Raw genomic sequence first — 21,256 nt, forward strand, 5'->3', positions numbered from 1 at the left:
GAAAGTTTTGGAGGTCTCTGCAAAAGTGTGAAGTGTTTTCTTTCCTGCAGAGGAAACAGATGGGAATGGTTCCGAATCTAGGGTTTGGAGTTCTTTTTAAATTCGTATTTTCGAATTTTAAAATTCTTTTAAAACTGTATTGTGACAAGGTATTTCTGTCTGCTATTTAACAGTTTATTTTGTGACAAAAATATTAAGGTTTGATAACCACTGTTTCAGTAATAATCAAAGATCTAAAAAAAAAAACAACTTGGATGCATTCTTTCTTTTTTCTTTTTCTTTTTTTTTTTTTACTGCACTGCCGAAGTATCAGATTGGGACTCAGTATCGGTGTCAAATGACTCCAAAATGTAAAAAATGCAAAATGTAATCGGGACATCCCTACATTGGGTCTACAACTACATGCCAAGGTGTCTAGCATGTTGCGTTACACGTAAATTACACACATTAGATCTGTATGTGTAGCTTAATAAAAAATTTATCAGTCTAAATGTTATCATGTTACCCATATCATTCTAAATGTTTAATTTATTATTTTATTATTTCTGATATTTCTAATACTTTCTTCTTGGTGCAACTACTTGTTGAAGGTAAGCATATGAGATTGAAAAGGAGGAATTGAGAAGAAGAACTACTGTTAGCCATGACTCCTGATTGAACTCGGAAATGATCTGGACTAAGAGTGTGTGATTGTGTCATTTACTGCCCTGTCCTCAGTCCTTTTCCTGTTTTTCTAGAGAGATGAGAAATTATTGGTCCCCAGTAACAGGCACAACCCTCTTCTCAGCCTCTATACTGTTCCTCCTCTCTCTTTTCTTCCTGGTTTGTGTGTAAATGTCAAGGCTGACTCACAACTCTTATCATAATCCATTCCTTTATCTGTCTATTCCCTTTTATTTCCCATAAAGTTTCTACACACAGAGCAGTGTCTCCTCTCTCTCATGGTTTTCTTTCCTAAATCTGTATTTTGTTCTCAGATCCGTTGCTATTAATGTCATCTGTATACTTCTGTTCATTTGGTTATTTGATATATATGATATGTCTTATTAAAATGTTTTATACCTTTATTATTATTGTTATTACCTCTGAGGATGTCTGCCTGAGTTTGCCACTATTGGGAAGGCAGTATTTGGGTGTTTTTGGGGGCAGGGTGAGAGGAAGCCAGTGACATGCAGTGGATAGAAGACAGGGATTTCCTTGGTTTCCTGTGGGCGTTAGGAGGTCACATGTGGGCTCTGTCTGAGACTGTACAGGCCCACACACATGCAGAGACACACACAGTAACACCGGAGGTCACCTTGTGCCTGGGTGGCTGTGCTCTCCTTTAAAACACACTCCAGCATCTGTGAGCATCAGTGTAATGCATTGAAAGTTAAACATCACCATATTTACAAGTGACCTACATTGTCATACATCTAAGTGCTATAATTTGAATCCAACAATGCAAAATGTGATGTTGAAAAAATTAGTGCAGTGCAGTTGTCAATTTATGTTTTGTCCATTTATTTTGCACAGACCGAAATTTCTTGGTACTACCGAGTACCAAAAGGTCTAAAAATTCGGTGCCTGTTTTCGATACTTTGCATAAAAAAGCAGAGAGAGCGGAGATTGGAGATCATTCAAATTGTCCACACTGCCGCTGCGCTAAAATCTCTGACGCGCTTTCTCTCTCTCTCTCTCTCTCTTTTTACTTGGAAATTCCAGCATTAAAAAACATGTTTTAATTCATTTTTAAGTGATTGACACCACTAATATAATTTATTTTTGCCATCTATTGCGGATATTTCTTAAATAGAACTCTTAAAAACTGAAATGCAGCCAGCATTATGCTTTGGGGAAAGTATTTGTAGTTTAAGCAGTTAAAGTAATGCTGTTGTTTTTGTTCTTAATAAAGCACCACAAATTTTATCGTTGTTTGTTTGTTCCAACAAAATCGAAAAGAAATGTAGCCTCTCAGAATGACTATGAGAATGAGATTACTCATGTTGACTGTTAAATAAATTCGTGGTGTGAGAATTATAATCATTTTTTGTATTTTTTTGGTCGCAATTAAAAAAATCGAAAAAAATATTGTTTGGGTATCAGTACTGAATTCAAGATATTGCAGCCCAGCCCTACAAATAATGTGGATTTTAGACTTTTAATAATTTATATGTGTACAATTAGAATTAGATTTACGCAAAATTAAATTATTTTCATATTAGTGGTGTCAGTCTTAAAAATGTATTGTATTAATCACAGCAATATTAAAATCATTATTCATATTTAATAAATGCTGGTACCTGATTATTGAAATGTTCTGACTTACTAAGTTTAACTGAGAGCTTTAATGGAAAAATATACGCTAGTGTAGTTGCATATTGTGTGTTTGTGTGAGAGAGAGAGAGAGAAAGAGAGAGCAAGTGGGTAAGAAAGAGAGTCTTTTTGGACATTTTGGTGGAAAATGAAGTGTGGATCCAAGTAAAATATGGCTTGATAGGTAGCTAGCTTGCTGAATTGCTCAATAACAGATATATAAATTGCAGGCTTGCTTTCCTACCTTACCAGCCACCAGCTCACTGCCACTCACTCTGCCTAAACGGTACACACATCCATAAAAATATGATCTCTTCCACCCGATTTTGATCCTTTGGGAATTTCATCAGATCGAGAACATCCCTAGTAATAGGTAGAAAATGAGGAAAAAAACACACTTTGCTTACTCTGGTGTCTCATTAAATTGATATAATATTTCAGAATATATTTTTAGTAAGATATGTAGGTGATTTGATTTGTTCATTAAATCAGTACATAATTCAAATTCCTTCCACATCAGTTGACTTGTATTAGAAAAGCAGCCTTGGTTTGTTTTTGCCTTGGCTGTAAAACTACTGCAGATGGCTTGAATAGGAAAGGCGCCAGCAGCACTGTGTGAACAGAATTGGAGAATTCAAAGCTGCTTTCAAAAACTGTACAGTAGAAATAAATCTACAGTACAAAGCAGTCTTTTATACCCTGCAGGTTTTTAACACTGTTTTGTATTCATAATTTTGGAACTTGATACTAAGTCACCTTGAAATTAAATGCATGAGTACATTTGCAAATATATATTGTGGCTCAGTATTCACATTAAATACAGAGAAAAGTGTGTGCTGAGACATTGTGTACTCCACAAGACATAACCAGTATCATGCTTTGTAGCAGTTTGTGCTACAGTAACCATTCTGTGGAATTCATCCAGACAGGCTAGCCTTCACTGCGCTCACCCATCAGTAAAGCACCCATGGGCATCTATGACCCTGTTGCCGGTTCACTAGTTGTCCTTGAATCACTTTTACAAAAGATGACTGCATACCAGGAACAATGAACCAGCCCTGCAATGCCTGTTATTGAGATGTCTCTTGTGAAAGTGGCTCAAACCCCATTTACCCCCTGGTCTCTTTATGTGACTTGGATTTCAGATGTCACATCCTGCCAGGACTCATCTCAGTAAGATAGCATCAAGACCCCACATATTATTTATCATCCTTCAATATGTTTTTCACCTCACCATCACCTGTTAGCGATTTTATTGTTATGGGAGAAGCTGGGTTAAAAATAAAAGGCACATATTTTAATGTAGTTGTTTAGTGGCATTAAAACATTCTGCTATGATTCTGTTATTATTGTGATCCTTAGTACTAGGGAGTCACTGGATTTTCTGCAACTGAAAAGGGATTCAGCAGCAAGAGATGGCAAACAACATGTTTAAGTTCATTTTTACACTCTACTATGTCTTGATGTAGCTTTAGTTAATAATTTAATGTAGCACTGATTTGTATGCTGTGTAGTGCATTGTAGCACACCGCAAAATATAAACAGGGCCTGTAATCTGTTTGTCAGTGTGCAATGCTGGTGTTCTCTTGATTTGTTCTACCCATCGATTTGTGCTATTTAATAACCATGATGCCCATTCACCTACCCAGAATTTAGAATTTTATTGATCGTAATTCTGTTTTCTTTGGCTGCATTATACAGCCTGAGCTTACTGTTATTATTTGCTGTAGTGCTACACAAGTGTACATTGCCATTCAAATAAAAATTTATCACAGAACTGTTCATTTTTGTGCATTACTACACTAGTAATAGGGCTGCACAATACAGCTCTGGGAAAAAAATTAAGAGACCTCCTCAGTGTCTGAATCAGTTTCTCTGTTTTTGCTATTTATAGGTATATTTGAGTAAAATAAACATTGTTGTTTTATTCTATAAACTACAGACATTTCTCCCAAATTCCAAATAAAAATATTGTAATTTAGAGCATTTATATGCAACAAATGAGAAATGACTAAAATAAAAAAGATGTAGACCTCAAATAATGCAAAGAAAACAAGTTTATATTAATACATTTTTAAGAATTTATGTATTTTCAGTATTTGGTGCAATAACCCTGGTTTATAATCACAGTTTTCATGAATATTGGCATGCTCTCCTCCACCAGTCTTACACACTGCTTTTGGACAACTTTATGCCACTCCTGCTGCAAGAACGGAGAAATTAAAGAAACTCATTTTTTCCAGAGCTGTATACGGTTTAAGCTTTGCCATCAACAAATTTAATGAAATGTTACAATTAAATGATACAAATTCCCATTCTTCCCAATTTCCACTGCAAATCTACCACAGGCAGATTACATCTGATTACATCTGGCTTGTTGGATCCCTGACATTTGGGTGAAATCTGGTGAAAAATCCTGTGTATATTTTAATATATCAATATATATCACAGGGAAAAAACTATTGCAAGGTCAGCATTTTTCCAATATTGTGCAGCCTACCTCATAGTGTACTGTACTCGGTAACCTCAGTCCAGATCCACACATGCATTCTCACACACAAACACTGAGGTCTGATGAGGCCGGCCACATGCTGTTTATGTTTTTGTTGGGAGCTAATGGAGCATTAAACTGGGCCATGTGGCACTGACTTCAGATCACCAACCACAATGCACACACACACACACACACACACACACACACACAGGCTCATCCTCCCAGGAAGAAGTCATTTATCAGGCCTACTTCACAAAGGTTACAGTCTGCCGTTATATAATACTGCTTTGATCTGACCAGTGGCTAGTGCAATTAAATTAGACCTTTACAAAGGCATGTCATTCAGAGAGAGATTTAAATAGCTTGGCTGATGCAAACTGCTGCAATGACATCAAAGTTTAACATAGCATGTTACTGTATGGTCAGCTTACACTCTCTCAGTAATATATAAATGGTCTAGCACAGTCACTGCAGGCCATGATTTTTTAAGAGCTATGTCTTACCTATCTGTCAGTACTGAGTGGACATGATCGCAGTCATTTTTTTTTCTAGCCTGTTTAATGTCTTTATGTCTTTCTTAGCAAGGAACGGCTATTAAAGGGAGTGAATTGGCGTGTTGACTGTTTCAGAATAGTGGATTAATTATTTGTATCATTTATTTAGAACATTAGGTAGGGATCTCCCTGATCCATTCACATATTTTTTAAAGGTTTACAATCTCTTTCTCTTACACACACACACACACACACACAGCATTTCAATATTTGCAGCTGCACTAGCGTTTATTTCCGTTTATATCATCATTTAGATATTATAATACAGTAAAAAAAAGTCTAGCCTAATCTAGTCTGCTAGGCCTAAACCACTCTGCAATATTATTACTGTCTACCTTTAAAAAAAAAAAACAGAACAAACAGCATTTAAAAATTTATAGTTGTCAGAGAATGGTTATATTGTTTTTCCCAAATTTTTAGGAAAATAAATAGTACAAACTTAAATAATAGTTATTTTGACGGATGCACCTGTATATTATCCCAGTTATTAAATAATTTTAAGTTATATTACAGTAATATTAAACATTGCATGTAATAATAATAATAATAATAATAATTGATGAATATAGTAATACAATAAAAATTAAGATTTTTTCATTTCTACGACATAAAACTCTGAAAGCTCTAAAGTGCATACTTTTAAGTTTTTTTTTTAGGAAAAGATTATTAAAGAAAGTATTGAAATATTGATACAAATATATGATCATACATTTTGGCTATACTATGTATTGAATAACCAATACAATTTTAGATTAATTGACTAATAAGGTTAGAAATATTAGATTAAGGTATTTAACACAAAAAAAAAATCATTAGGTCCCACATTACCATACTTAGATGTCTAGGGTTAAATATTTATCTATACATATTAGTCATGATTGGTGTGTGGTGTTGTCAGATCTGGGCCATCTGTGTGCTTTGGGTGGGTATTTCTCTGTGTCATTCAAGGTGACTCTTCTGGTTTCATTGCATGTTAGCTGCCATGTTGTTTTTCTTTAAGGAGTGGTAGGGCTCTACTTAAGTAGTCCAACTTGTCTGTCTTAATCCCTTCCTCTTTGATCCAATTATCTTGTCTGCATCCTGTCTTCGTTAAGCTACCCTTTATTCTGCTTCTGTTCTCGGCCTCCCCTCCTTCTATCTGCCTTCTGCATCTACACCTGTAAATCACATTACAGTCACTGTCCTCATTCATCTTCCCGTTTTTTTTGTTGCTTCCTGAAGCTGGTATAACACAAGACGTCAACGATCAAACGTCTGAGATTCTGCATGCTGAGATAATTTAGTGAGCAGTGTTTGATTAATTTGATTAAGCTATAAAGCATCTGTAGAGAGACAAACCTGCAGAAACACTTGACCTCATATTATTGTACTGATCTCAGGTGTCAGCTGATTTTTCCTTATTGCAGAGGTATAGAAGTGCTCACTGATCCTCGTTCTTTTATGCAGGTCAGACCCCGCTGCGCGAGGCCTTCTCCATGTCCTGTATTGCTAACGGAAGCTCCAGCGGCCGCAAGTCTCACAGAGACAGCTCCACAGTTTCTGTAGCCAGGAAAGAAACGCTGTCCTCTGCAGCCAAGAGGTAACAAACACTCTCCTGCATTCTCACAAAATGAGCACAGACAAATTTAGGACATTGTTTCTGTACTTATTACATAACACATTTTTTTATATATATATAAATAATGTAAATAGTGGCTCTTCAGAAAAATGCATAATAAAAGAATCAGAAGAATATCTCAGAAATTACTTGTAATTAATTAATTTTTTATTTAAATAGTTCTTTGACTCCCCAAAAAAAGGTTTTTCAGAGATTTCGAGATTTCACAACCTTATTGTCCATTATTTAGTAAGGTTGCACTAATATGAAAAAACAAATAATGAACGTGAAGGTTGTTCACAGGTTTTCATTATACAAGCAATTTATATTACATTTACCTGTGTTCTGGAGTGTACACCCTCTGTCTCTGCTGAAAGTAATCCATATTGTTAGAGAAAACACTGCAATAGGACGTAATAAATAAATTATTATCCAGTGTAATTTATTCTGTCTTTTTACTTATTCAGCTGAATGCATCAGCCATTTTTTAGTGTATGTCTAGTATTTACACAATTGCAAATGTTTAACTGGGATTTTGAACTTAACAAAATCTTGCTTAAACTTTAATGTTTAATGTTTTTCACTTTTCAGTGATTCAGTGCTCACAAAGCTCATAATTCTGACTGGGCTTAAACAGTCCGGTTTGATTGGTATTAAGTGCCAAAGTGTCAAAGGGTATAAACTCTCTAACAGAACAGTACTTCCTTGTTCCTAGTTTGTGGAGTTATAGTAGATATTTGTCATTCGTGCTTGCTGAAATTGAGCCAGTCCTCTGTTCACCGTAAGTGAACTGCTGCTACATTAAAAGTGGTCAGTTGACCTGGAAGTCTTGTGCTGAGAGTCTCTTCCTTTCTGTCATGCTGTTTGCCATTAGTGCTCTGTGTTGAATGCCAAAAATGAATTGAGTGTTTGTTTGTGAACTGACTGAACTGTTAAATCTTTAAATGTTTGTACAGTTGCCCTCAATACTGACCATTTATTCTGTCCCACGGCCTGCTCTGTATCTGGTTGATCGGCTGCTGTTCTGCAGTGGTGGAGAGAAGAAAAAAGACAAGCCTCCGATGGAGGGGATTAAGGAGAAAGAGGAGCCACCACAGGCTAACGATAAACCCCCTTCAACACCCAGCACCCCTCAGGCACCATCCCCCTCCAGCAACCCCCCTTCCCCACACCCCCTACAGCCCCAGAGACCGACCCCGGAGAGCAAGGGGTCCGCCCCGGCAAAAAGGTTCCTCCCAACATCCACGCAATGTTTCCGCAGCGTTCTGCAATGCTCTGGCAAAACTCTCACAATGCACTTTACCTGTGGCTAATGGGCAGGACTGGCATGCTTCCCATCAGTATCTTTCTATTTTCTCCACACCCTTATTAAGTTGCTTCTCTGTTACAATGCAATTATCTGCTTGTAGTCTTTGTGGACTTTCACAAACAAAGACACCACACTTTATAAAAACGTGTCAGGGATTAAAGAGTGGGTTAACGCCCAACATAGATCTCTGTGTGAGTTTCATTGGTATTAAACCAATAAAGATAATGAAAAAGTATATACCATGTTCTTTCACACTATAAGATGCACTATTTCTTCGCACTATAAGATTAAAAGAGCTCTGGATGTTAATCTACACAGATTTCTCTCTTGAAAACTGTTTATTTGGTTGAGTAAAGTGCTTCCATTCATTTACAGTAAGCTTAGATTTCCAGATTTCCACTAAAGCTGGAGCATTAGCATTAGCGTCTAACCGCTAATGCTGCCTAACTGCCACCTGACAGCAATACCCTAAGGAACCCTGGAGTGTCCCGGTAAACCAGGGCAATATTAGATAGCTGTTCGTCTCATGTAGCTTGTTTTAACATGGTGAACGTGCAGGGTACAGTCCGATATCCTCACCTGGGTACGATCAAATGCTAGCACGGTTAGCGGGTAATGCTAATGCTGCTCCAACAGTGCTAGCCGGGGTTAGCAGCAGACTACAGGCTGATAATTCTCACCTCTGAACGGCTGAATGGCTAATGCTTAGTGGTTAATTACTAATGCTGCTCCTGCAGTGCTAGCTGGGGTTAGAAGCAGACTACAGGCTGGACGGATGAATGGCTGGTGCTTAGCGGGTAATGCTAATACTGCTGGCGAACTAAACTGAAACTCCTGTATAACGCTGCACTTCAGCAGAGTGGCTTTACTGCTCCTTACAACCTGACATCATACATGAGACGCACCGGATTAAAAGGTGCACTGACAATTTTTGGAAAAATTAAAGTACTTTAAGTGCGTCTTATAGTGTGAAAAATATGGTACAGAAATAAATATACTAAGCTTTAAGGATAAAGATCCTACAGACCTACAGAAGAAAGAAAAACAAGTTTGATGAGCTGTCACAATTACACAAAGTGTCATTTAGCTACGTCATGCTCTCCATTTTGTCATTCTGACCTTTGAAGCAGGTCTAGAAATCAGTGGATCTGAGGGCCGCTCAGAAATAAGTGTTCTGATCTCAGACCAGTCTAAGAACTAGTCTGTTCTTATCTGTCCACCCAAAGAACGATGAGTAATGAAAAGCAGATATCCTTGCTGCCTTCATCAGTATTGAAGCGTTAGGTCTCCTGCTATATTGTTTTTTATGTAGCCCTACCTGAAGTCAGCAAACTGGCTTACTGATTAGCACAAGTACGCTTTAACACCACAAGTAATCATTCCAGCCTTCCGTTAATAAGCTTAGGCAGTTCGTTAAGGTATTCATTTTAGCCGTGCAAGCTGTCCAATCCAATTAGCTTAAGAGGCACTGCAGGCCAATTAGCCTTTTTCAGATATCCTTCAAATTTGAACCAGGTGGTTAGGCTTTGTGTAAGAAATTATAGGTCAGGGCCCAGGCATGGACAGGAGAATTAGCCAGACAAGGCATCTGCAAACAATTGCATTAGTGTAGGGACACGAATGATGAGTGTTCCACTCCCGTTAATGTAAGTGCATAGCCACTACACAACTGATTGGCTTCAAGGACATGCTGGAAGATCACATAACACTTACAAGCTACTTAAACTCTGTACTGTTTCCATGTGTTAGGATCATTTCAAGATAAAATCACACAGTTTCCTATTAATGCATGTGATAAAGCAATCATGATTGGACCTGAAGAGGGTCTAAACAGCTGGTAAAATGAGCTGGCATTTATGATATGCCATGATTGACTACCAGTCTTTTAAAGATCTGTACTGAAAGATGTGGGTTTGAGTTAGCTAACACATATTTTAATGTGAAAGGATCCCAATGTAACACACATGGAGCTTTTATGGAACTGTAATCAGGCATTTGGGGGCCCCACCACATACCATCAGACCCCCCACGCAGCTCGCAAAACCAGACAGAGTGTAGCTACAAATATAACCATACAAAACTCAGTTCATTCAAATACACTTAAGGTCAGTAAAAACATGTAAAGGTAGTCAAATATTATTAAATATAAAGGATAGGCGTATCTAGTGTTATTGACAGTGAACAGCTGGCATATACTGCTGGATACTGCTGAACATGTTCCAGTTTGATTATATTCTACTGTCAGCAACTAGTATGAGCCGTAATAAAGGGTTGTTGTAGTTTCCTGTATTGAACGTCACAGAAATTAAACGGCCTCTCACACAGTTTGTCATTGCATTTAATTCATAACCGTCTGTCGTTGTCTGGGGGCCCCAGGCAATTGCTTGGTTTCCCTGTCCTGTTGCAATGGGCCTGACTGTAATTCTCTCAGTGCTTTAAAATCAAACATTTTTAAGGCTGTTTTTGTGGCTGGGAAGCATGTCTGCTCTGCTGGACCTGAAGCAATTCTGCTGTTGCTCCTACTTCTCCCAAGGGAAATGGGATAGGGGCTGGGAGTTGTTTGTATGATGATATTCCCTGCTGTGGGCCATTAATGAACTCTCTTTTGTGTGTGTCTGTGTGTGTGTGAGACATCTGTGCAAGGGGATCACTCATGCACGTACTGAGACTTTCTAAATGACAGCTATGCTTACATATTCTACATGTTCAGATAAAACACAAGAAAAACAGCTTGCGTTGTTCCTGTAAACTACTATTACCAATAGAATACCAATTGAGCTGATAAACATGAAACTATAGGTACCATGCCCAATGCCATGCACACTATAAAGGGCTATTAAGCTTTGGAGCAGTGGAACTGTGTTGTTTGTAATGATGGTGCCCCACCCAGAACTTTTAGGCTGTGTTGGGAAATTGGGGGTGAGGTGTGGTGGTGGACTTCCAACATGTTTACCTCACTAATGCTCTCATTACTGAATGCAGTCAAATCCTCAAAGCAATCCTCCACATCCTAGTAGGAAGCTTAAGAGTGTGGAGCTAATTCTCATTAATTCTCTATTTCATACAATGTAACCTTAATGGCCCATATGCTTCTTTTAGTCCTTTATTTTTACGTAAATATTAAGTAATGCCTCCACTGGAGGGCTGTATAGAGTAAAAAACCAAACAGCAGCCAGTGATGGAGTTGAATCTAAAATCAGAAAATGGAAAAACAAAAAAATGTTTGTTTTTTTTTTTTCTGATTTTAGATTCTCAGTTGAAAATCAAAAGAACGAATAATACATAGATTGAGGAGGAAGTGGTCATTAGTTTACACTAAAAGAGAAAAACGATGCTGTAAAAATGTCCCAATGTCTCTTTTGTACCAGAGAACTATTGCCTACACTGCCCCCTACAATTTCTACTGGTACTGCTTCATTCTGTTTGCCCCTCAGAGAATGAACACAGAGTATGGACAGAGGTATTTGTCCATATCTGTATTGGTGTTTGGCTTTAAACATAAATGAGACTTTACTCCAACAAAGGAAGAGAAGAAACAACCATTTTTAATACCTTAGATTAAAATACTTTTGTCCAAATACTGCATGTTCTGTATATAAAAAACAAAGGCCATAGAAGTATCCTCTAATTTACTGTACGTACAGTTTAAGCACCCATAACAGTATCAGTGTTGACGTGATCCCCAGCACGCAATTGTTTCCATGCAATTAACAGTTTTCTCTTTACATAGCTCCGCATGAGGATTGCTCTCCTTCTCACTTTCCCCTTATTAAATAATTTTCCTTCTCTTTCTTCTTTCTCCTCCCTTAGCTTTTTTATGTGCTTTCAATGTCTCGTCCTTGACTCTTCCATTTGTCTTTTTGCTGTTTTATCTGCAATATCAAATGACTTGGGTTCAGGTTTTCAGCTGGCCTGCGTGTGCAATAACAACTGAGTGGGGTGTGCTTTCTCTCATGAGTCTGACCTACTGCATGCATGGACCCTTTCCAGAGGGATGCGTATACTCATGCGTGTCACCGTCCCTTTCATAATGAAGGCTCCGGGATTGAGATTAACCAAAGAGCAGGAAAGACATGTGCATGTGGAGGAATGCTACCCTATAGCCTTGGTAAATAGTAAATTCCAATGTCAGTGAGGGCTAATCACTAAGTAATACACTCATCGTCAAAGAAATAGTTGCACTCTTGGTCATGTTTATTGAGCTAGACATACAGATGTAGTGTGAAACACATGAGATTGTAGAGTTTCCCTATGGTGTGGATAGCTCGATTATTCATGCAGATTTTGCAGTATGATTTTGCATTAGTGCTGGTCGGTATGACCAAAAATGCATATCACAGTGCTTTGCAAGATTCTGACCGTTTTACGATATATCACAGTATTTTTTATTATTATTATTTATATATATTTTTATTTGCACAACTGGGCTTTAACATAGGTTTGTGACTTTCTGTACTGATAATATCAAACATTAAGGCTTTAAATTAAGGCTTTCATCACGATTGGGTTTACATTGTTCTGAAAAATTACACAAATTATAAAAAAATCAGACATCATTCTTTTGCTGAAGAAACAATAGACCTTAAAAAGCGATACACCAACAACTTTAACACTGCTTAAACACTGTACTTAACATTTTAAATAATTTCATAAACACTATAAATGGACCTAAAATACTAAAAATATAAGTATTTAAAGAGATATTTGTTCTACTGCACAAATTAGACACACGTTTAATATCAATTTATAATAAGTTAATATTAAATCCATTAGAGGCTATGAAGTATTTAATAGCCGTTTATCAGTTTCCTTGGTTCTCCAGTTAACAAATACATTCAATTCAATGTGCACTAGTATTATTATTATTTAAGCTACAGTATTCATATATTTAGACAGGGCTATAGTTGCTCATATTGCAAGGAGCAGCAGCAGAAGCTCCAGGAGTTCTGTTCTCTGTTTTTTCAGTGCTGTTCTAACACAGTGCTCGGCAGCACCTCTAGCGGTATTGCGGTATGTTAAAAATTGCATACCCTTTCTAAATTCCCCTACTACATACCGCATGAACCGCCCAGCACTACACTGGAGTGTGTATTCAGAAAAAAAAGGACTGCTGGTTGCAGAATATGTGAGACGTGATAACAAACTAGCATGACTACCCACCTAAATTCATTCCTGTCGCCTGATTTCTTCTGGGTGTAACTATTTTATTGACGATAAAACGTTTAATTGACATTAATTTCATGTAGCTTAAGATAAAGCATTCCTCCAGTCTTGCCATGCTTCTCCACTGAGTTTATAACACTGCTTTCTCACCTTCCCAACCTGTGTTCAGTACCTGAACGCTTCTTCTTCCTTCTGTTTCTCCACAAATGGAAGTCTAGTACAATGTTTAATTCTCTTCTCCTCGTCAGCAGGGGCCACAGTGCAAAGCGTGGTGGAGGAATTGAACGCTCTCAGAGCAGCACATGGGAAAGTGGGGAGGACAGCAGGAACAAGCTGGTCAAAGCCGCCTCCACCTCTAAATTGTTGGCCAAAGTTGTGAAGAACGCAGATAAGTTAGTAATATATGAGTACTCTTCGATCTACAGAGTTAAAAAAAATAAATAAATCTGCTCTCCTAAATGTTTCCTTTAATAATCTGTTTGCCTTTTTCTATCTTTAGACACAGAGATCCAGTTATCAGCCAAGGTAAAGGTCATTTGCTTTTTTTCTTTTCTTCCATCACCACCAACCCCACCTCTTTGGCCCTACCTGTTTTATAATAACTGTTGTCAGTCTTGTGGTTTGTCTGTATCATCCTTTGTTTGTTTTGAGTGCTGTTATTTCTGTCCCATAACCAGCCAAAATGTCAACCCGTGAGAAAAACAGTCAAGGTAAGCAGGGCCCAGGCAACCGTGAACACCAGTATGCTCACCGTCTCCTGCTTCTGGCTGGGCTATACGCACCTCCTGCTTAGATATCTTACTAAGAACTTTGCTTATCTGGCATGGCTTAATATAATGTGCAAAAATTAGAACACATAATAACCTTCCTTTAGTAACGCGTTGATCAAGGATGAAGATCAATGAACCTCCCTCTGTTTATTTTCTGTCTGTCTTTCCATCCTGACATGGTTCAGTACAGTTTCTCTACCTACCCATCTTTCTCTGGTAACTTGATTGATTGTACAGGGATTTCCCTTTCTCTTTTAAGTGATATGACAAAATGAAAGCACACACACATACACAATTCTCTGGTAAATAATAGTCTAAAAGGGGTTGTTAGCTAATAGAAGTTGACATATAATTAAAAGCTTTAGCCCCTGACTACTTGTTTTTCATGATTTCTTTCCCAACTGCAATATAGTTGAAAATAGAATTTTTATGAAATTGGTGTTTTCTGTATTAAAATTATCTTCTATTGGATTCAATTTAACCTACCTCAAGAAAGAGAATGCCTTCCTATGCATTCAGTCTGTTGGCCTAAGCTTCAAATGTGGTTCAGCAATCATCTGTAACTACACTAAATCATCTAGCCTGCTTCCCCCAGCACACAGCAACTAAAACATACCAGCACCTGTGTTAATCAACTCAAAGCTGCAGATTATACCGACCACACACTTGTTTTAGCACAAGCTCCATAGATTTTTTTTATAGTAAATATACACACCTGTGTTGTCTTTCTCTTGTTATTCGCTAAAACAGGGTGGAAATGTTTCCATTTTTCACATTACTTCAGTGTGATTTATGGTACTTTTCTGTTCCACCTTAAATGGTTAAGAACTAACAGGAGGCAGATTGTGGCTGTAATGCTGTTGTAAGATGGAATTTTAGCTCTGTGTAAAAAGTATTTCTTTGGAGATTGCCGGTTCGAATCCTGTTTATGTAGCTCTCTCCTCACATCACCCCAATGGGTGATGTCGATTAAGCACAAGGCATCTGATGTATCTGGACCGAGTCGTTACGTTTTCCTCCAAGCGTGCTGTAATGGTACTCAGCAATGCTGCTCAGCAGCAGTTTGAAAAGAGGCGGTGGCTGGCTTCACATGTGTCGGAGGAGGCATGTGCTAGTCGTCACCCTTCTGGTGTTGGGCCATTGCTAGTGAGAGGGTGGGGTATAGCTAAATTGGGGATTAAAAAATATATATATAATAAAATGTTGGAAGGACCAAAGGACCTCACTCTGGGTAGACTGGTATAAAGATCCTGAACTCACTAGTAAAAAACAGAAACCCAGAAAATTTAGTATTAATATAGTAGTAACCAATATTACCATAGTTTAACATGGGGTTTCAAGGGTTTATGGCCATTTTCTTCATAACAAGCTAGCTAGCTACCCAGCTAACTCTCTGGTGCAACCTTAATAGGTGCAACAGACTATAGTTAAAGATGTATAGAGATCCAGAACTCACCAGTGAAACATCTCTTTCACAACACTGGCAATGCTCCTGACCTACAGGAGATGTGTTTATGTTCCAATAAAATGAATAAAATAAATATGTTAATTTCACTGTCAATCATTATTGCATTTAACCATGATTAAACTGCATTATCATATGGGTTGATTTGGTAAATGCTTATTCTGTGGCATAGCTAGTATACACCAGTAGACAGGGGCTTTAAGGACAGTCTGGGTAGATTGCAACTTTACCATTAACCCTTAATAAAAGTCAATACACTTCTAAAACAGGGCTTTCTGGGATATTACTAAGAAAAAAATGTGCTGATATTCATACAAATGCTTTTTACAAGTGTAAGTTGTGCAGTCTAGAGACCTTTACTTGTGTAAATGGCTTTAAAATAGAAACAATGTTTACTTAAGAACTGTTTACTTAAGACTGTTTACTTCTTAGAAGCATAAATCTGCTGTTTCAGACTAAAAAGAAGAAAGCCCACATAACTGAAAGAAATGGGAGAGAAGAGAAAAACCATCAAACATCCCCAAACTCTCACAACCTCACTCCTCCTTCCTGCCTCAGTGTGTCGTTTTGTTTTTCTCTCCTCATGCTTCTGCCTTCCTGACTCTTTAATCCCAGTCTAGTTTATGACGTTCAAACACTCTTTTGCACCTTTTGCCCTTTTGCACGTCACTAAATTTCTCTGCCTCTTTTTAGTTGCTTGGATTTAGAATGAGTTAAGGGCATGCAAACTTAACTTACTTACTCAAGAGTTTAGATTAGGGACTATTTAAAGAACTGTTGCTCTTTTAAGAATTGAAGAATGGGAAAATATTTAAAGCCTTATTTAATCTATTAACTTACAAAAGTATTATAAATTATTATTTATAAGTATTATAAATATTTTATTTATTAGGTTTTGATCTAGGTTTGTCTTATACTGATAGATATAATGCACCAGTTTATCAGCTGTAAAACGGCAAAGGCCACCCTGACCTTAAACTCTTTTATTTCTTTGCAGAGGGAGACTATATCAAAATGTTTATGCGAGGACGACCCATCACTATGTTCATCCCGTCTGATGTAGAGAACTACGATGACGTCCGAACTGAACTTCCCCCAGAGAGACTTAAACTGGAGTGGGTGTATCCTTTCTGGAGTCCTCTGCTGCAGATTTACAGTCATCTCTATTAACCCTTAATCAACAATGACCCATATTTCTCACTGCCTCCATATTAAAGTAGAGTTTTATTATAGCTCTGAAATAATCTATTGTAATAACTGTCTATATTTACATTTTTTACTTCTATTGTTTTATGTTACTGCAATTTTCTTTTCCTTGACTCAGTAGGGCAGATATGGCTATAGGGGTCGAGACTGCAGAGCGAACGTGTATCTGTTGCCTACAGGGGAGATAGTCTACTTCATTGCCTCAGTCGTCGTGCTCTTCAACTATGATGAACGGACACAGCGGCACTATTTAGGACACACTGACTGTGTCAAATGGTGAGAGTATTCTCTTTCTTGCATAATCCACACTCGTCTTTTTAATGGCAGCACTATTGGCAGACGGCTGCACGATGCAGGACTACATGTAAAATAAAATATTCAGAAAAACAAGTCGTTTAGGAAAAGCGCCGTGTCTACGTCAACCATTGAATTCATGGTCTCGCCTACCTTGGCTCGCTGAAGCCATCCAGGCACGTCTTGTTAGACAGGAGCTAATAGCGCTGGGAACAGCATGGCAGTTCATTCCTGTGTTATTTGTGCAAATATCGCATTAGTATTATATCATTTGCCCATTCAGAGCTAAGGAACAAATGGTTAGAATAAGTCTATGGAACACCACCAGTGAAGTACAATTAAGATTGGTAGGTGTATAATGAGAACCGTTCTGTTTACATTAGTTTAAAGTAAAAATCCACCCAGGGCTTCTGTTTGTGGATTTTTTTACTTTCTGGACCTGGACTACCCACCTGTGTGTTTACGTAAGTTTAAGTAGGATCTCCGGTGGATTTTGCTTTGAACAGAGACTCTAAGATTAGGTTAGTGGCTGAACTACACTTGGCAGGGCATTACACATGTTGTAAAGTAACATGCCATTGTAAAGACTGTTATTAGCGTAAAAATGTCTTTATTATAAAACATTTCTAACTGTTGTCCATTTCGCTGCCTCAGAGGCCATATGTTTGCTGTATAAATATTCATGTGAAAGAGCCGAAATCCTATTGTCGTTCCCCCAGAGAGACCACAACTAGACATTTTAAAATGAATGAAAAAAACGATGATATGAGACATTTAAAGTTTAAGTAAGGGTTTTTAATACCATTTAACTAGATTTAATACATTTTGTTTATGATCTGTTTTGTTAATCTGTTTTGGATATGCTCTGTTCTTCTCTCTATCAGTCTTGCAGTTCATCCAGATAAGATACGCATTGCCACAGGACAGATTGCAGGAGTGGACAAAGATGGCAGGGTAATGCATACAAACACAAACACACACACTTTACAAATACAAAGAAAACAAAGCTATATTCTGTGCTGAGCTTCTGTGTATTATGTATTTAGGTACACTATATGATCAAAAGTATGAGATCATGGGTGTTGAAAAGAAAATCCACAGAGTACAGTTTCACTGCTCCACAGCTCAATGCTTGGGACTTTATACCTGTCTGACCCATGCCTGGCATTAAGCATGGGGCCAATTTTTCATATTTATCTGCTCCAAAGATTATTACATAGACTACTGTATTGGCAATACCTCTTTACAGGGGCTAAACCATCTGTGTTAGCAACAGGTGCAACTTAAAAGTATCTGAATGTATTAATGTGTATTAATGTATTAATATATTAATTAGGAGTTCCCCAAACATTTTAACCAGTGTTCATTTTGTTAATGAATGTTAAAGAAGTAAATAAAAAGGAATACTTGAAAACAAAAACTAAAGGGGCACTAGGGGTCCAGCAGTCTAAAGCTCTTCCACTATGATCGTGAGATTGCTGGTTTGAACCTCGGTCATGCAGCTTGCCATCAGCTGCTGGAGTCTGAGAGAGCACAATTGGCCTTGCTATTTCTGGGTGGGTAGATGGCGCTCTTTCCACTAGTCACAGCTATGGTGATGTGGATCAGCACAAGGCGTCTGTGAGCTGGTTTATCAGAACCTATTCGCTGTGCTTTTCTCTGAATGCTACTTGGCAATGCTACATCAGCAGCAGCAAAAAGTGCGAGAAAATTTGAAATAAATGTTTGAAAAAATATATGACTGAATGTATTCCACTTTTATCAACTAATAAAACTAAATGAAAATGTCAAAGATGGATGAGTTTAAAAAATATAGTTAAGTAATGAAAGTCTAGGCTGTAGATTGGGTGTTGTAAAACATGATTAAAAAGCACTTACCTTTGTTGAAAAGCCCACCACCGCTGTCCTACAGCTTTCTGAGAGCCAGTAATTTTCTGTCTGTCTGTTTGTCTATATATATATATATATATATATATATATATATATATATATATATATATATATATATATATATATATATATATATATATAATTATATAAATATATAGGCTTTTTCTTTATATTGCTCAGTTGCCTTAAACATTTTAATGTTAGCATACATGTTTTAATGTTAGAATGCAACAAAACTTAAAGGGTATTATTTTTAATAATAATGAATAATCGCAATATAATTACAAATCTAAAATAGTAAAACCATAAAAATATAATTAATTAGACTAAAATGTATTGGAATTAAACTAGACTAAAATATTGTTTGTTTTCTTCAACTAAAACTAATAATAACTAAATGACTAAAATGTGACTAAAGCTATTGTAAATTTTACTCAAAAGACTAAGACTAAAAACTAAGCTGTCACATATTTGATCGTCTAGTGTATGTTTTACACTCTGCTTTCAGTTGTGAAAACCACCTTTATTTTTGTATACCTTTGACTACTCTAGCTTCCTTCCCATTTTAAAAAAGTAACTCCATACTCACAGTATTATAGTGAAGAGTTACACAAGTATACCAAACAAAGCTTACAATTAGCAGCCTCCTCCAACTCCCACTGCACTGGTTATAGTTTTTTAAAATATTTTTCTTTTTACTTCTTTTACTTAGACCATCTGAACATGGAAGCATGTGATTGCAGTTCTGCACACCCATCACCTGAAACTGAAAACGTTGACCGGACACTGATTAATTCCCATTTTCTCTTTCTCACTCTCACTTTTTCTCTCTCTCACAGCCACTGCAGCCACATGTAAGAGTGTGGGACTCCGTCACTCTGACCACACTGCAGGTCATTGGTCTGGGCACCTTTGAGAGAGGAGTGGGGTCTCTTGCCTTTTCTAAAGCTGTGAGTTTTTGTTCATCATCCCTTCATATTTGTGGGTTTTTAAACTCTAAGCTTCTACACATGATCAATCTGCAAAGAGCACATATAACTTTAGCTTCTAGACACAGTTCTGTTTGTCTAGTTATAGTCTAGACCTGTTTGTGTGTGATGTGTGTAAACTAGGCCTGTGGGCCATAGTGCACTGGTGGCATGGAGGTGTAAAATGCCTTATAGAGATTCTAATCAGGCAGATATTATCATTCTTTATCTTTCTTTTTTAACCACATACCTGATTTCATTTTAAAGCTAGGATACACGTCTCTGCTTACACATTAAGATTCCCTGCATTTGACAATACTTCAGGATTAGTATTGTAAGTTTAAAAAGTTCAACCTTTTACTCTTCTAGAGTAAAAATGATGGAAAGGGAACTAAAAAAAGATAGAAAGAATTACCACAACTGTTAAGACTATTAACTGATACTGATCTGACCTTTGGGTTTGGGTTTGTAAATTACACAGGCACACTTTTAAGATAAAATATGTAACCTATGCATTCAGAAGTAAAATACATTAACCAGTTCACATTATTGTTGTTACTTTTTTAATTTCTGTTTTACTGTAGGTTCAATATCTAATAGTATAATGAGCTGACTTCAGCTTTCAGCATCCAGTTTTAATAAAACTCTGCAGTGAATCACATCAATCACTGAAAATATCTGTGTGTGTATGTTTGTTTTCTGCTGAGGTGAAATAATTTTTACAGGGAATTCTGATCACAGAGTAAAAAGAAAGAGTTGGGACTGGATTGGGCTAAAATAGCCACTCCATTTAAATGATTATTATTATTTTTTTTTATTATTTAGTTTTTTTTTTTAGAAACCCAATTAAATTGCTACCTCGCAGATTTTTTAAGCTGTCACATTTATTAAAAAGGAGTTATCTCTGAGCACATGACTGCATTTAATACTAGTTGCACTTCTGCTGTGATTTTTTTATTTTTCATACATAATTACATATTTGGCATATGACTAACTGATTTATCTAGAGCATTAGAAGTCATGGCCAAGCACTCTTCCTGGTGTTATAACATTGTGTGATTTTCTGTATGTGAAATCAACCTATCATGGGAAAGGTAGTGATGTTTCCCACTACACTACAGCAGTTTCATTCTTTGCTTTTCTATAGAATTCCTAAAACTTAGCTTTTCCTTCAAATATGTGCTGGCGAGTTTTGAAAAAAAAAAAACAGTCAGATTTTGACACAGAGAGCAAGAATTTGAATGTTGAGAA

General features: G+C 37.1%; 1 protein-coding gene across 6 annotated transcripts in view; it reads left to right on the plus strand.

Moving 5' to 3' along the window:
- Window positions 1–21,256, plus strand: part of LOC103041533 (echinoderm microtubule-associated protein-like 4) — a 105,345-nt gene that overhangs the window by 57,700 nt on the left and 26,389 nt on the right. For 2 of the 6 annotated variants that reach the window (XM_049481719.1, XM_049481717.1), the window contains exons 3-11: window positions 6,790–6,922; window positions 7,971–8,168; window positions 13,661–13,804; window positions 13,912–13,937; window positions 14,090–14,122; window positions 16,645–16,768; window positions 16,980–17,129; window positions 18,032–18,101; window positions 19,877–19,987. In XM_049481719.1, coding sequence (XP_049337676.1) covers window positions 6,790–6,922; window positions 7,971–8,168; window positions 13,661–13,804; window positions 13,912–13,937; window positions 14,090–14,122; window positions 16,645–16,768; window positions 16,980–17,129; window positions 18,032–18,101; window positions 19,877–19,987 — 989 coding nt within the window. The remainder of the gene's footprint in view (window positions 1–6,789; window positions 6,923–7,970; window positions 8,169–13,660; window positions 13,805–13,911; window positions 13,938–14,089; window positions 14,123–16,644; window positions 16,769–16,979; window positions 17,130–18,031; window positions 18,102–19,876; window positions 19,988–21,256) is intronic. The other 4 variants (XM_007239632.4, XM_049481718.1, XM_049481720.1 and 1 more) reach the window with 4 other exon arrangements.

Source organism: Astyanax mexicanus, chromosome 7, assembly GCF_023375975.1.
Source record: "Astyanax mexicanus isolate ESR-SI-001 chromosome 7, AstMex3_surface, whole genome shotgun sequence".
In the NCBI taxonomy this organism is placed as follows: domain Eukaryota; kingdom Metazoa; phylum Chordata; class Actinopteri; order Characiformes; family Acestrorhamphidae; genus Astyanax; species Astyanax mexicanus.